Below are 13,039 nucleotides of genomic sequence, written 5' to 3' on the forward strand. Positions count from 1 at the left end.
CCTTCCCCTAGCGTCCCCGGAGGGCAAGAAAAGAGGAAGCACTCATTGGACTTCCTCCTGGGTCCGGGTGCATGCAAGCTCAGGCAGGTCACCTCAGCGGGCGGGGGTGCTAAGCCAGACCTGCCACCCGCCTCCCAGCATTCTGCGAAATAACAGGGCCTGGGTCCCAGCCTTGCCCCCACTCAGTGGCGGCCACTCCCGCGGGGTGCGCCCAGGCCCCAGAACAAGAAGAATGGGTTCCCGTCCCAGCAATTCTGATATGCTGTCTACTCTTGAACAAGACCTTCTCTCTGAGCTTTGCATCTTGAACAAGGCACATCCTACTCAGGAATTTAAAACTGAGGCAATGTGCACAAATTGACATGGAGGGATCCCCAAGACTGCAGAATAGTATGAAAGTACACTCATTTAAAAAGTAACATGGTTGGGGCGCCTGGGTGGCTCAGTCGTTAAGCGTCTGCCTTCAGCTCAGGTCATGATCCCAGGGTCCTGGGATCGAGCCCCGCATCGGGCTCCCTGCTCTGCGGGAAGCCTGCTTCTCCCTCTCCCAACTCCCCTCTGCTTGTGTTCCCTCTCTCGCTGTGTCTCTCTCTCTCTGTCAAATAAATAAAATCTTAAAAAAAAAAGTAACACGGTTTTGTATTTACCTATATCTGTATGTAAATGCAAAGAGAAAGGTGAGGGGCTTTACAGCTGTCAACTTTACAGCTGACAAGAATAGAAGTTGCCACCGAAGAAGATAGGAACATTGGAAGCAGGGGGAAGAGATGGTGACTGTTTTTTAGGTTTTTTGTTTTTGTTTTTTTCATTTTTAAACTAGACTATATTTGTTTTTATTTGTGTAATTAATGGACTGATATATGTGGTTATTGAAAGGTCTTCTCCTCAAACATTTTGCTATGAAAATTTCCAAACATACAGGAAAATTGAAGGATTTACAACAAAACCCCTACAGTACTTACCATGGACATTCTACTTGCTTCATCACGTCGGTCCATCTAGCTATCCAACAATTCATCTTGTTTTTTATAGATTTTATTTGTTGATTTGAAAGAGAAAGAGAGTACGAGTAGGGGGAGGGGCAGAGGGACAGCAGACTCCCCACTGAGCGCCCAGCAGGGTGGGTGGGTGGGGGGCTTGATCCCAGGACCCTGAGATCATGACCTGACCCGAGGGTAGACACTTAACCGATTAACTGACTGAGCCACCCAGGTGCCCCATCATCAATGCATCTTTTTGAAATGCATTTCAAAGTAAATTACTTCAGCCCACATATTATTAACTAGAGTTCAATGTTTGTTTACAGAATTTTTTTAGAGGGGGGAGGGGCAGAGGGAGAGAGAGAGAGAGAGAGAGAGAGAGAGTCTCAAGCAGGCTCCACGGCCAGCAAGGAGCCCCATGGGGGTGTCTTATCTCAGGACCCTGAGATCATGACCTGAGTGGAAATCAGGAGTCCGATGTTTAACCAACTGAGCCACCCAGGTGCCCCTGTTTACAGTATTTTTTTTTAAGATTTTATTTATTTGACAGAGACACAGCGAGAGGGAACACAAGCAGGGGGAGTGGGAGAGGGAGAAGCAGGCTTCCCACAGAGCAGGGAACCCGATGTGGGGCTCGATCCCAGGACCCTGGGATCACGACCCGAGCTGAAGGCAGACGCTTAAAGACTGAGCCACCCAGGCGCCTCTGTTTACAGTATTTTTTATGTAAAAATTACATATAACAGAGTGCATAAGATTAAGTGTACATTTCCTGAGTTTTTACAAATGCATATGCATCAATGTAACTTCAATCCCATAAGATACCCATTTCTATCAGTCTAGAAAGTTCCCTCTTGTCCTACAGTGTATTTGAATTGCCAACATTCTATGAGTCAGCATTCAACACAGGGCCAGGTATATAGTAAGTGCTCAATAAATGTTAGCTGAGGGGTGCCTGGCTGGCTCAGTCAGTGGAGTGTGTGACTCCTGATCTTGGGGTTGTGGGTTTGAACCCCACATTGGGTGAAAAATAAAATCTTTAAAAAAAATAAAAATAAATGTTAGCTGAAGGAATGCATGTGCACATGGCCTATTTCCCTGAAGGCAGAAGCATTTCTTTTTCTCTTGCACTCCCCCACAGAACTGAAATTCAGTAAATGCTTAATAAAGACATATTGATTGCATTAGGTATATATTGTGTAACAAACTACCCAAAATTTAGCAGCTTAAAACATTATAAAGAGTTATTATCTCACACACAATTTCAGTGGGTCAGGAATTAGGGGGCAGCTTAGCTCAGTGGTTTGACTTGAGATTTTTCATGAGGCTGCAGTCAAGAGCAGCCTGGAATTATCTGAGGGATTGACTGGGGCTGAGGATCCATTTCCAAGATGCCCCACCCACAGGACCATTGGCAGGAAACGCCCATTCCTCACCAAGCGAACCTCTCCATAATACTTGCCTGAGTGTGCTCCTGACAGGGGGGCAGGCTCCCCCAAGAAGGAGTGATCCAGGAGAGCAAGGTGAAGTATCACATTGATTACCCAGGTCATCCCTAGTCAATGTAGGGAGTAGTCTACACAAGAGCAGGAATACTATGAGGCTGGACTAACTGGGGTCTTCTTGGAGACAGTAGTCATTATGAACATGTATTCAAATTTTCTGAGCACTCGCTTTGTGCTGGGTGTGATGCTGGGCTCCAGGGAACGCAGGAATGAGTCAGAACTGACTATCCTGCTTCCCCTCACACGGTGTGTGTGTGTGTGTGTGTGTGTGTGTGTGTGTGTGTGTGTGTGTGTGTTGGAGTGGCGGATGGGGGGGAGATCAGACAGACATGGAAACAGATGGTGTTACAGAGTACAATAAATATCACAATAGTGGTTTTAACAAAATTGCTTTTCTATAATTCATATTTGTGGTACAACATTTAAGACACAGCATGAAAGTTTCCTCCTCTTGTTATTTTATAGATATACACTCTTCCAGCTTAGATGTGACAACTGGAACCTATTTCATATATCCTTCCAGAACTATTCTGTGCATATACACAAAGAAATTTCCCACCCTCTTTAAACAAAAAGACAGCACTAATCCAAGTGCATTCCTCTGCACCCGGCTTTACGCCCCCTCACTTACTTTATCTTGGAAGTAATTTCCTATCAGTTCATAGAAAGTTTCTTCATTTTTATTAATGGCTGTATGGTGTCCTATTGTATGTGTGAGCCTCGGCTTATTTAACCAGTCTCCTCCCACTGAACATTTGTTTATTTCTAATCTCAACGATTTTCCTTGCACATCCATCACCTCCACTTGTGTGAGTGTAAATGTAGAAGTCCCTGGCAGTGGAATTGCTGCATCGAGGGGTCCATGCATTTAAAATATTGTTAAGTAGGATTTATAACAATGTATCCTTCCACCAGCGACATGTGACAATGTCTGCACTCACATGGTAAGTGACCAGACTTTCCAAACTTAGCCAATCCAGTGACTGAACAATGTTCTCTCGATGTGTTAATGTGTATTTCTCTTACTATGGGTGAGGCTGGCACTTGCCACATTTCAGAGTTACTTGTATTTTCTTTTCTGTGGACTGTACAAATAATTTGTCTATTTTTCTATTGCACTGTGGGTGTTTATTATTTATTTGAATGTCCTCTTTACATATCAAAGGCACTATCCCTTTGTCTACATGACAAGCTTCAAAAACAGGAATTTTTTGGGGTGTTAGGAACAAGTTGCTTTTATTTTTTTTTTTTAAAGATTTTTATTCATTTATTCATGAGAGACAGAGAGAGAGAGAGAGAGAGGCAGAGGGAGAAGCAGGCTCCCAAAGAGCAGGGAGCCCGATGCGGGACTCGATCCCAGGACTCTGGGATCACGACCTGAGCCGAAGGCAGACGACGCTTAACCATCTGAGCCACTCAGGCACCCAGGAACAAGTTGCTTTTAGACAGAAATGAGAAGTTTCTGCAGGTGCTGACATTTTCTGGGCACCACGGCAGAGCTGCCCAGGGTCTAAGGGAGCAGCTGTGCCCTGTAGGGTTCTGGTGGTGGGGGTGGGAGGTGGGGTGGGCAAGGAGTCAGTTGTTAACTCTTGCACTGAATGGAAAGGGCTATCACAGAAGACAGTGAACTCACCATCGCAGGAAGTGGGCCGGACAGGCTGGCCTGGCTCTAAGACCATTTGCCCTTCATCTGAAATGTCTGAGGATAGACAAGAAATGGGAAGACACACCAATAGGGCTACCAATTTCTGATCATTTAAGCCTGAATGGGTGGCGACTGCATCCGGAAATTCCAAGCAACATTACTTAATAGAAATGTAATTTCTAGAATGTAAACACCATGAGGCCATGGTTTAAGTGCTAAACAGCTGTGGAAGGAAGGAAGGAAGGAAGGAAGGAAGGAAGGAAGGAAGGAAGGAAGGAAGGAAGGAAGGAAGGAAGGAAGGGAGGAAGGGAGGAAGGAATCTAATCAAAGGATGTGAGAGGCACCGTTTCTGAGCGGGGAGGGGACCCTCTTACTCCTGCCCCCCTCTGAATGTGCTCTCTCCTCCTTCCTCCATCTGAGTCAGGTCTCAGCCTCGGTCATCAGGTCCTGCCCCAGCTCCCAGGGCCCAGGCTCTCCTCGGCCGTCCAGTCAGCCCTCCTCTCCTTCAGTAAAATGCAAGCCCTTTTGGTCACTCCCCTTTACCTGCACTTCGAGGGCCTTCTAATCTGCCCATTCCTCTGCTTTTCTCTCCTATAAGTCCTGCTCCTCACCCTCCACACCCCATGTTCCCAGCAATAGTTATGGTCACATTTATTGAGCACTTACTGTATGTCCTCTTACATGGATCTTGCTGAAGTCTTGCAATAAACTATGAGCTCTATGAGGGTGATGCTATTATTATCCTCATTTTATAGATGAGGAAACCAAGACCAGAGACATTTAGGAGCTTATCCAAGGTCACCCAACTAGCAGATGATAGAATTGGGATTCAAAACTCACTCAGTCTGACCCCCAGGGCTGTGATACCTAACCACTGCAGTAGAGCTAACTGGTTATCAGTTTTGGGGTGTGCCATGCTCCTTTGAGCTCCTTGCCCTTTGCTCATGGTGGCCCCACCTGGAGGGCTCTCCTGTCTACCTTCCTCTACCTGCCCAAAGTCTTGCTCATCCTTCAGAGTCTTGCTTGTAAGTCACCCGCCCCCCACCCTGCAAAGCCTTTTCTGTTTTCCCTAGGAGGAGCTAGTTGCTCACTCTTCAATTTCACAATTGAGAACTTTATGCTGTAATCATTTGGGGACCTGTCTCCCCCATCAAGCCGTGAGCCCCTCCTGGGACAGGAATTGTTCTATATCTCCCTCTTGTCTAGCACAATGCCTCTAGTGCATGCTCTTAGTGCATGCGCTCTAAACATTTGGTGACAAAAGGACGGTGGCCCGAGGACTCCTCTCCAACATGCCGCTGTGAAGGTCTGCTAGGAGTCTCTGGGGGGGAAGCTGGGAGGGAGTAGGAAGTTGCAGGACCCCAAAACGAAAGGAGTCACACTGGAAGGGGCAGCTGGAGACAATTTCACTAACGTCACCACTTGTTCATGGATCAAAACTGTCCCCAGGAGATCTAGCTGGAAGGGAAGTCCCATCCTTACACCACCCCTAGAGGTCTTTGGGAAGCAGCTGTCCCACCACCCGGGGTTTTCCCCCTCTTGCAGTGCCAGGAATGAAACCATAATGGGAAGTGATCCTGGAAGGGTCTCTGGATGCTACAGTAGGAAGTGTGGCCAGAGTTCTCATGCTCGGAGCCTGGACTGCCCCTTTGGACCTCAGCTACCAAGGGGTTACATGGCTTTGGTAAGAGGGTAGTTCCGGGATGGGTAGGGACTTCCTCGGGGTGTGAGGGAAATTGCTCCATCCCTTGAACTATGGGGTAAGAACTGTCCCAGTGACTCTCAGCGGCCCTGTCACTGCGCTTCTCCCTTGGTGTCTCCCTTATGCAGGAACTTATTAAAGTCCCCCCAGAGTCTCAGGACAAATGCCTCGGCCTGTGGTCACTACACCCCAAAAGCTGGTGGACAGGATAGTCAAGCAGTTAGGACTATGGGCTCTGGAGTTGGCCAGATATGGGTCCAAATTCCAGCTTACTGTGTGACCTTGGGGCATTCACTTCATCTCAAGCTCCAGTTCCCTCATCTGTAAAATGAAGATAAATAAATTGAAAACATCAAAATTAAGGATTTGTTCAATGGAACAAATTTGTTCAAAGGAAGGCACAATGGGCCAGTGGTTTGCAAAGTGTGCTCCCTGGACCACCAACATCACCTGAGTACTTGTTAGAAATGCAGAATCTTGGGCCCCAGCGCTGCTCTACTGAGTCAGAAACTCTGGGGTGGGGCTCAGCGATCTGTGTTTTAACAAGCCTTACAGAAGATTCTGGTGCATGGTAAAGTTTGAGAACCACTACCCCAGACAAACCCGACATGAGCAACATATTAGGAGATGATATTGGGAACATCAACATCCAACAAAGCATTAATACCTAAAATTTACAAGCTACTTCTGCAAACTGACAAGAAAAAGACAGGAAACCCAATAGATAATGGGCCCAAGAAATGAATGGGCAGTTCACTGAAGGGGAAGCCCAAATGCCTGACAAGTGTAGAAGATTCTGAATCTCATATTATCAGAGAAATTCAAACAATGAGATGCCACCTTACCTCCAAACTATAGGTAAAAATTACAGTCAGATAATGTAAAAGCGAATGAAAATGTGGGGAGACAAGCGTCTTTCACATACCACTAATAGAATTTAGTGACATTTAAAACACATATGTGATCTACTAATTCCACTTGGGTATAGGGTCCAAAGAAATTTTCACATAGGCCCATAGGGTCATGTTCAAAGATGTTCATCACAGTATTGTTTGCGGTGAGAGAAAGTTGGAAGCCACCTGGGTGTCCAACCCTGGGGTGGGGGTGGATAGATAAAACCACAGATGCACAGCTTGGAATGCTTTGCAGCAATTTGATGTGATAAGCTAGATTTTCCCACAGCAACATGGATTATCTTAAAAATCATACGATGGAGTGAAAAAAGAAAGAAACAGAATGAGATCTTTACACAACACCATTCATGTAGGGTAAATGCACACACGAAGCACTGTGTGTTTTATGTTCAGGGCCACATAGCAACACGTAGGGTGGGTGGACACAGGGTCATATATCAACACGTAGGGTGGGTGCGCACAGTGGGGAGGGGAGTGTGGGGAATGTGTGGCTAGAGGGGGGAAATAAACCAAAGAAAACATCAGAGGGCCTTGAAGGACTAATTACGACAGGATGGCCATGTGGGCTCATGGGTATAAATCATGGAACTCTGGACCTGAAGCCCTAATAATATTACTTTAAAATTGGTGATAATTGTACCTACCTCACGGTCTCAACATGGAAGGCTCTGTAAAGGTTTGCAAATGAATTTTAGCAATTCTGTGTGAGTCTCTGACATTCTCTCAGGACTCATCCCTTTTAGCCTCCAAGCCTTCACTCAGGCCGTGTTGAATGTTGTCCTTACGCTGACTTCTCTACCTCTCCAACCCTGCCATCAGGTTTCTTTAACGACCACGGACTCCCATGATGGCAGCCTGTGAAGTCTTGGGGACTTTTCATTTGGGGCTTGAACCCAGGGCCAGGTGTCATAGAGCTGTGAGGAGCAAGTCCTATTTCCTCTTCACAAACTTCCCTAAGGGTCTTCGTACAGCCCACCCCCCCACCTCAGTTCCCACCCCGCTGCTCCCAGGCAAGACAGGCAGACCAAATCTGAAAGTGGTGGGGATGTGGAAGGGAACAGCTTTTATTGGGTGCCTATCATGTGCTGGACCCAGCACTAAGGTCTTGACTTCTGTTAGTCCCCAGAACCACCCTGTGAGGTGGGAGGGGCCCACCTCATCAACAGATTAGGGAATGAAAATCACCAAGGGGTGAGAAACACTAACCGGACAGGAGCCCTACGCCTGTCTGGCTCCAAATCCAAGACTTGAACAAGCAACTTGTTCAGAGTCTTAGGGCCAGGACCGGGACCCCGATCACCTATTTCTGACTTAAGTGCCAGTAGAGAAAAACCTCCATTTCACACTGATGATCCAATTCCTGCCATCAGGGAAGGGGCGACCCTGCCATTTAGAGCCCTAAAAAAGACCCTTGACGCTATTTAGTGTGGTTAGTTTGAGGTCATATCTAAGGAGAAATAGGAGATTCCCTCAAGTTTCTTCCCCTTCTTTGAACCTCAGTTTCTCAAAGTGTGAAACAGGAGGAACAGCTCTGTGGGCTCTGGGAATTCTTTTCTCAGTCTGCCAGCAGGTGGAGCCCACCCGTCATCCCTCCCTTGGCCTCCAGAAAGCTGTGGGAGTCGCGGGAAAGAGGAGTTGTCCCGGGGCCGCGCCTGGGGTGAGTGGGACAAAGCAGGGCGCTGCCCAACCGGGTCTGGCAGAAGGGCCTGCTGAGCCCCAGGCGACTGCCCAGGACTTTAGGGTCCCGCCCCCTGCAGGACATTCTCGGTATTGCAGGGACTGGAGCCCCGAGGGCAGGGACGGACACCCCGGGGAGTGGAGGCCCCGCGTCCGGTGCGAGGGGGGGTCCCAGGGCCCGGGATCCCACAGGCGGGAGTGCAGGTGTGTCCCCACCGTCCGCATGGGCTCTGGCTACAGGTAGTTGTCCTCAGCCGCGTCGCCCCCGCTGGGGGAGTCCCGGGCCTCCTCGTCTGTGCTTTCGTCGTCGGGGGCCAGTGCCTCGATGTCGTGCGTGATGTCGGCCAGCAGCCGGTGGAAGGCCTGCGCCTCGGGCCGCTGGGCCGCGCCGTCGTAGCTGCGCACCGCCGACGCCGACGTGGAGCTCATGCTGCGCTTGATGCGCCCGAAGCTGTCGGTGAGGATGCCGCCCTCGCGGATGCCCACCCCCTCCAGGAAGCCCTCGAAGTAGCCGATGTCCTGGTCCGGGATGAAGGGCCGCATCCCTGTGGGGCCGACAGGCAGGGGGACTCTTCGAGGTTTAGCCCTCCCCCTCCCACAGTGGAAACACCTTCTGCAGAGATCTGAGTTCAAATCCCCACCCCGCCGCTGGCTGGCTGTGTGGCCTTGCACAAGTTCCTCGACTCAGCGCCAGAGAATAATGACCTAATGCTCGGCCCAGAGTAAATGCTCACTACAGGTTAGCTTGTTGTTACTGTAACGGTTACATTCCCATTTATTCGTTGTGTGCTCCTCATTAAATAGCTACTCTGAGCCTTACTTTCCTGGCCCGTAAAACGGAGATAATTGCACCAGTTCTCCCGGTGGGGATGTGAGGAGGGGCTTAGCACACACACTGAGTGTCCCGGACAAGTCAGCTTGTTTGGTTTCCATCTCTACTCATTAGCTATGTGACTTCAGTACTTTACTTTGCTTCTCTGAGCCTCAGCTTCCTCATCTGCAATATGGGGAGCCTCAGTTTCCTTGTCTGCAGTATGGGGGCAGTAAGGTTCTACTTTCCAAAACTGAAGCATTCAATGGGATGATGCTTGACAGAGGGTAACTGCAAAATGCCCATTAGCTTATTAGTACTATCATTCCTGGTGCTATTATTAGCTTTCCTTACCAGCTGTGTGACCTTGGACAAGCTCCTTAGCCTCTGTGAGCCTCAGCTGCCCCATGGGGTAAATGGGGAGAATCATCCCCTCACCTAGCTTTGCTATGAAGGTGAATGGTTGTATTAGTGCTCTTCTTAGGCCCGGTGACTGCAAGTAAGTCCCTCCTCTGTTCTGCACCTTTCTCCTCAAATGCACCATGGATTTCATGATCTTGGCTTTATTGGAGGCTGAAGAACAGGAGTGAACACTTCTAGCCTGATGCCTGATAGGGAATGTCATGGACCACGTAGGGGCCTTGGCGGACCTTGGTGGGGGGGTGGCAGGTGGCTCACCAAGGAGGAGGAACTTGCGCCGGTCTCCATAGAGCTTCAGCAGACCTGCGCAGTAGTCCTGGATGGGCAGCCCCAGCCGGTACTCCCGCAGCAGCACCGCAAATTGCTGGATCTCAGGGGGCCCCAGTTTACTCCGCAACTGTAGGGACAACATTCAAGATCAGTCCCGGGGAGCAAGCCCCACCCAACCTTTGCCTAAAAGACCCAGAGCCCTCTGTAAGGGTCTATTTGGCCAAGACCTCCCTTGAAACACTCCCATGGCCTACTGGGGGGCATCAAGACCCTCTGGGCTGCATCTAAGCATGGGATGTAGACTCAAGCTGCCTGAGTTCACATCCTGGCCCCTTGGTCAGTGCTGTGATCTTGGGTAGGTGACAACCTCCTTGACCCTTACTTTTCTTATATATACTGAGGATAATGGTGGCACCTCCTACTTTGGTCATTAAGAGGATTAAAATGCATAAAAAGTGCATAGAACAGTGCCTGATATAGAGCAAACACTCAATTAATGCTAGCTGACACTAGTTAAGGCTTTCACAAGCTGGCCTCAGTTTACTTTCCTAACCTCATATCCCGCCCTGATCTTCAACGTCTGCTTCAGTTATGTCCAGGATTATCCAGGATTCCTGAAATACTCCCTGTGCTTTCTCCAGCCTCCGGGCCTTTGCTTGTCCTGTTCACATTGCCTGCCCCAGCTCACCGTGACCATGTAATCTTGCAACTGCTCGAGGCCCAGGCCGCTGTGGTCACTGCCGCTGCAGTGGGAGCCATGGAAGGAGGGTGTGGATGTGCCACTATAACACGCTTCAAATGTATCCTGGGAGCCATTGCTGCAGAGACAGGCAGAAAGGGGGGCCCTCACTCAGCTCCCTCCAGCTCCTCTCCCTGCAGCAGGTGGAGCTGGGAAGGCACAGCTACCGATGCTCTAGGCCCGATGCCTCACCCTAGATCCCATTTTGTCCTCCAAGGCCCCACATTATCTGGCCCTGGCTGCCTCTGTTGCCTCAGTGCACCCTTGCTCTGCATGCTCAGGCCACTCTGCCTTCTCTCTTCTCCAATACTCTAAGTACCTCTTCACCCCTGGGCCTTTGCACATGCTGTTCCCTCTGCCTGGGATTCCTCTCTCCCCCTATCTTTTGCTCAACTAACTCTTACTCATCACTTGAGCTTAAATGTCACCTTCTCGACAAAGTTTTCCCTGACCCTCTCTCCTGATGACTGGGTTAGATCCTCTGTCAAATGTGGTCACAAACCTGTAAGTCTAGCCATGACACATGAGGCCTTTCCAGATCCCCCCGTCAATGTCCATGGCAGCCTCTCGGCTTCTCCTCAAATGCACCAAGCTTCATCTTGCTTCAGACTCCTTGCACTATCTGTCCCTCTCCCTGGGGCCCTCTTCCCTTTTCCTTGTCTGGGAAAAGTTCTCAGTTCAAGTGTCATCGGCTCTGAGAGGCCCTCCGGACTCCCCAGATGAGGAAGGCTCCCACGGCCTCTCTCTCAGTACCCTGAGGTGCTTATTCTCTTTCGTGCTTATCATTAATGCTTATTTCTATTAAATCATGATTTCATTGTCGACTGCGCTAGACACTGTGCTTGCACCATGAACCATGCAAAAGCAGGGACGTCGGTTTCTTCCTTTGCTAAGTCCTGCTCTGTGCCAAGCACAGGTCTCATCCTTGTCTTGTTCCCCACTGTAAGCCCAGCACACAGCACAGTCTCTGGCGCATGGTAGGTACTCAAGAAATCTTGCTTAGTAAAAACTCAACCTGGGGCACCTGAGTGGCTCAGTCGGTTAAGCATCCGACTCTTGATTTCAGCTCAGGTCATGATCTCACGGTTGTGGGATGGAGCCCCACATTGGGCTCCAAGCTTAGCTTGGCGTCTGCTTGGGATTCTCTCTCTCCCTCACCCTCTGCCCCTCCCCCTGCTCATGCACACACACTCTCTCAAAATGAATAAATAAAATCTTTTTAAAAATAAAAGATGGACGAACCATGAGAGATGATGGACTCTGAAAAACAAACTGAGGGTTCTAGAGGGTAGGGGGGTGGGGGGATGGGTTAGCCTGGTGATGGGTATTGAGGAGGGCACGTTTTGCATGGTGCACTGGGTGTTATGAACAAACAATGAATCATGGAACACTGCATCAAAAACTAATGATGTAATATATGGTGATTAACATAACAATAAAAAATTTAAAAAAATAAAAATAAAAAAATAAAAATAAAAGATGCTCTCTCCCTCTGTCCCTGCCCCTGCTCTCTCTCTCTCTCTCAAAAATAAAAATAAAAATAAATTTTTTTCACCTAAAAAAAAGGTCAACCTGCCTCCTGGTTTCTAAATTGTTCCAGAACCATCTTGCATTATTACCTACAGAAAAGCAGTAGAGTGTAGTGGTTAGGGGATGTGGACCTGGAGCTAGCCTGCTCAGGTTCAAACCTCAGGCCTACAACTTACTAGCTGCTTGACCCTGCGCAAGCTGCTTAGCTTCTCTATTCCTCAGTTTCTCCACCTGTAAAATGGGATGACAAAAACTGATGTCTCAAGAATTGGAGGAGTCCATTCACATGGCCCTTAGAGTCACGGACTACAAGCAATAAATAAACAATAGCCACTGTAATGTTGCTATGTTGATTTAAAAAAAAAAATGCAGCGCTTGGGGGTACCTGGCTGGCTCAGTCGGTAGAGCATGTGACTCTTGATCTTGGGGTCATGAGTTCAAGCCCCATGTTGGGGGTAAAGTTTACTTAAAAAAAAAATGAAGTGCCTTGTAGAACAGCACTAGGCACACAGCAAGCTCAAAGGTTAGTCATTATCATGATTGCCGTCTCTCCGGCAGACATCATCAGGTTGTTTAAGGACTGGCCCAAGAGCACACAGTATTAAGAAGGCGAATATAGGGCGCCTGGGTGGCTCAGTTGGTTAAGCGACTGCCTTCAGCTCAGGTCATGATCCTGGAGTCCCGGGATCGAGTCCCACATCGGGCTCCCTGCTCGGCGGGGAGTCTGCTTCTCCCTCTGACCCTCTTCCCTCTCGTGCTCTCTATCTCTCATTCGCTCTCTCAAATAAATAAATAAAATCTTTAAAAAAAAAAAAAAGAAGGCGAATATAGGGCGCCTGGGTGGCT

The 13,039-nt window shown here is 48.7% G+C and overlaps 1 protein-coding gene across 8 annotated transcripts in view; it reads right to left on the reverse strand.

Moving 5' to 3' along the window:
* Positions 1–4,055: 4,055 nt before the first annotated feature.
* The window catches only part of CCM2L (CCM2 like scaffold protein), a 21,538-nt gene continuing 12,554 nt past the window's right edge, over positions 4,056–13,039 (reverse strand). For 6 of the 8 annotated variants that reach the window (XM_073880590.1, XM_073880587.1, XM_073880586.1 and 3 more), the window contains 2 exons: positions 10,613–10,742; positions 9,054–10,051 (listed from right to left, as the gene is read on the reverse strand). In XM_073880590.1, coding sequence (XP_073736691.1) covers positions 9,575–10,051; positions 10,613–10,742 — 607 coding nt within the window. In that variant the 3' untranslated portion in view covers positions 9,054–9,574. Of the gene's footprint in view, positions 8,969–9,053; positions 10,052–10,612; positions 10,743–13,039 lie in introns of those variants that run through there. The other 2 variants (XM_073880589.1, XM_073880585.1) reach the window with 1 other exon arrangement.

The sequence above is a fragment of the Callorhinus ursinus genome, unplaced genomic scaffold, assembly GCF_003265705.2.
Source record: "Callorhinus ursinus isolate GAN/ISIS: 27379988/994484 unplaced genomic scaffold, GSC_fseal_2.0 scaffold38, whole genome shotgun sequence".
Classification (NCBI taxonomy): Eukaryota; Metazoa; Chordata; class Mammalia; order Carnivora; family Otariidae; genus Callorhinus; species Callorhinus ursinus.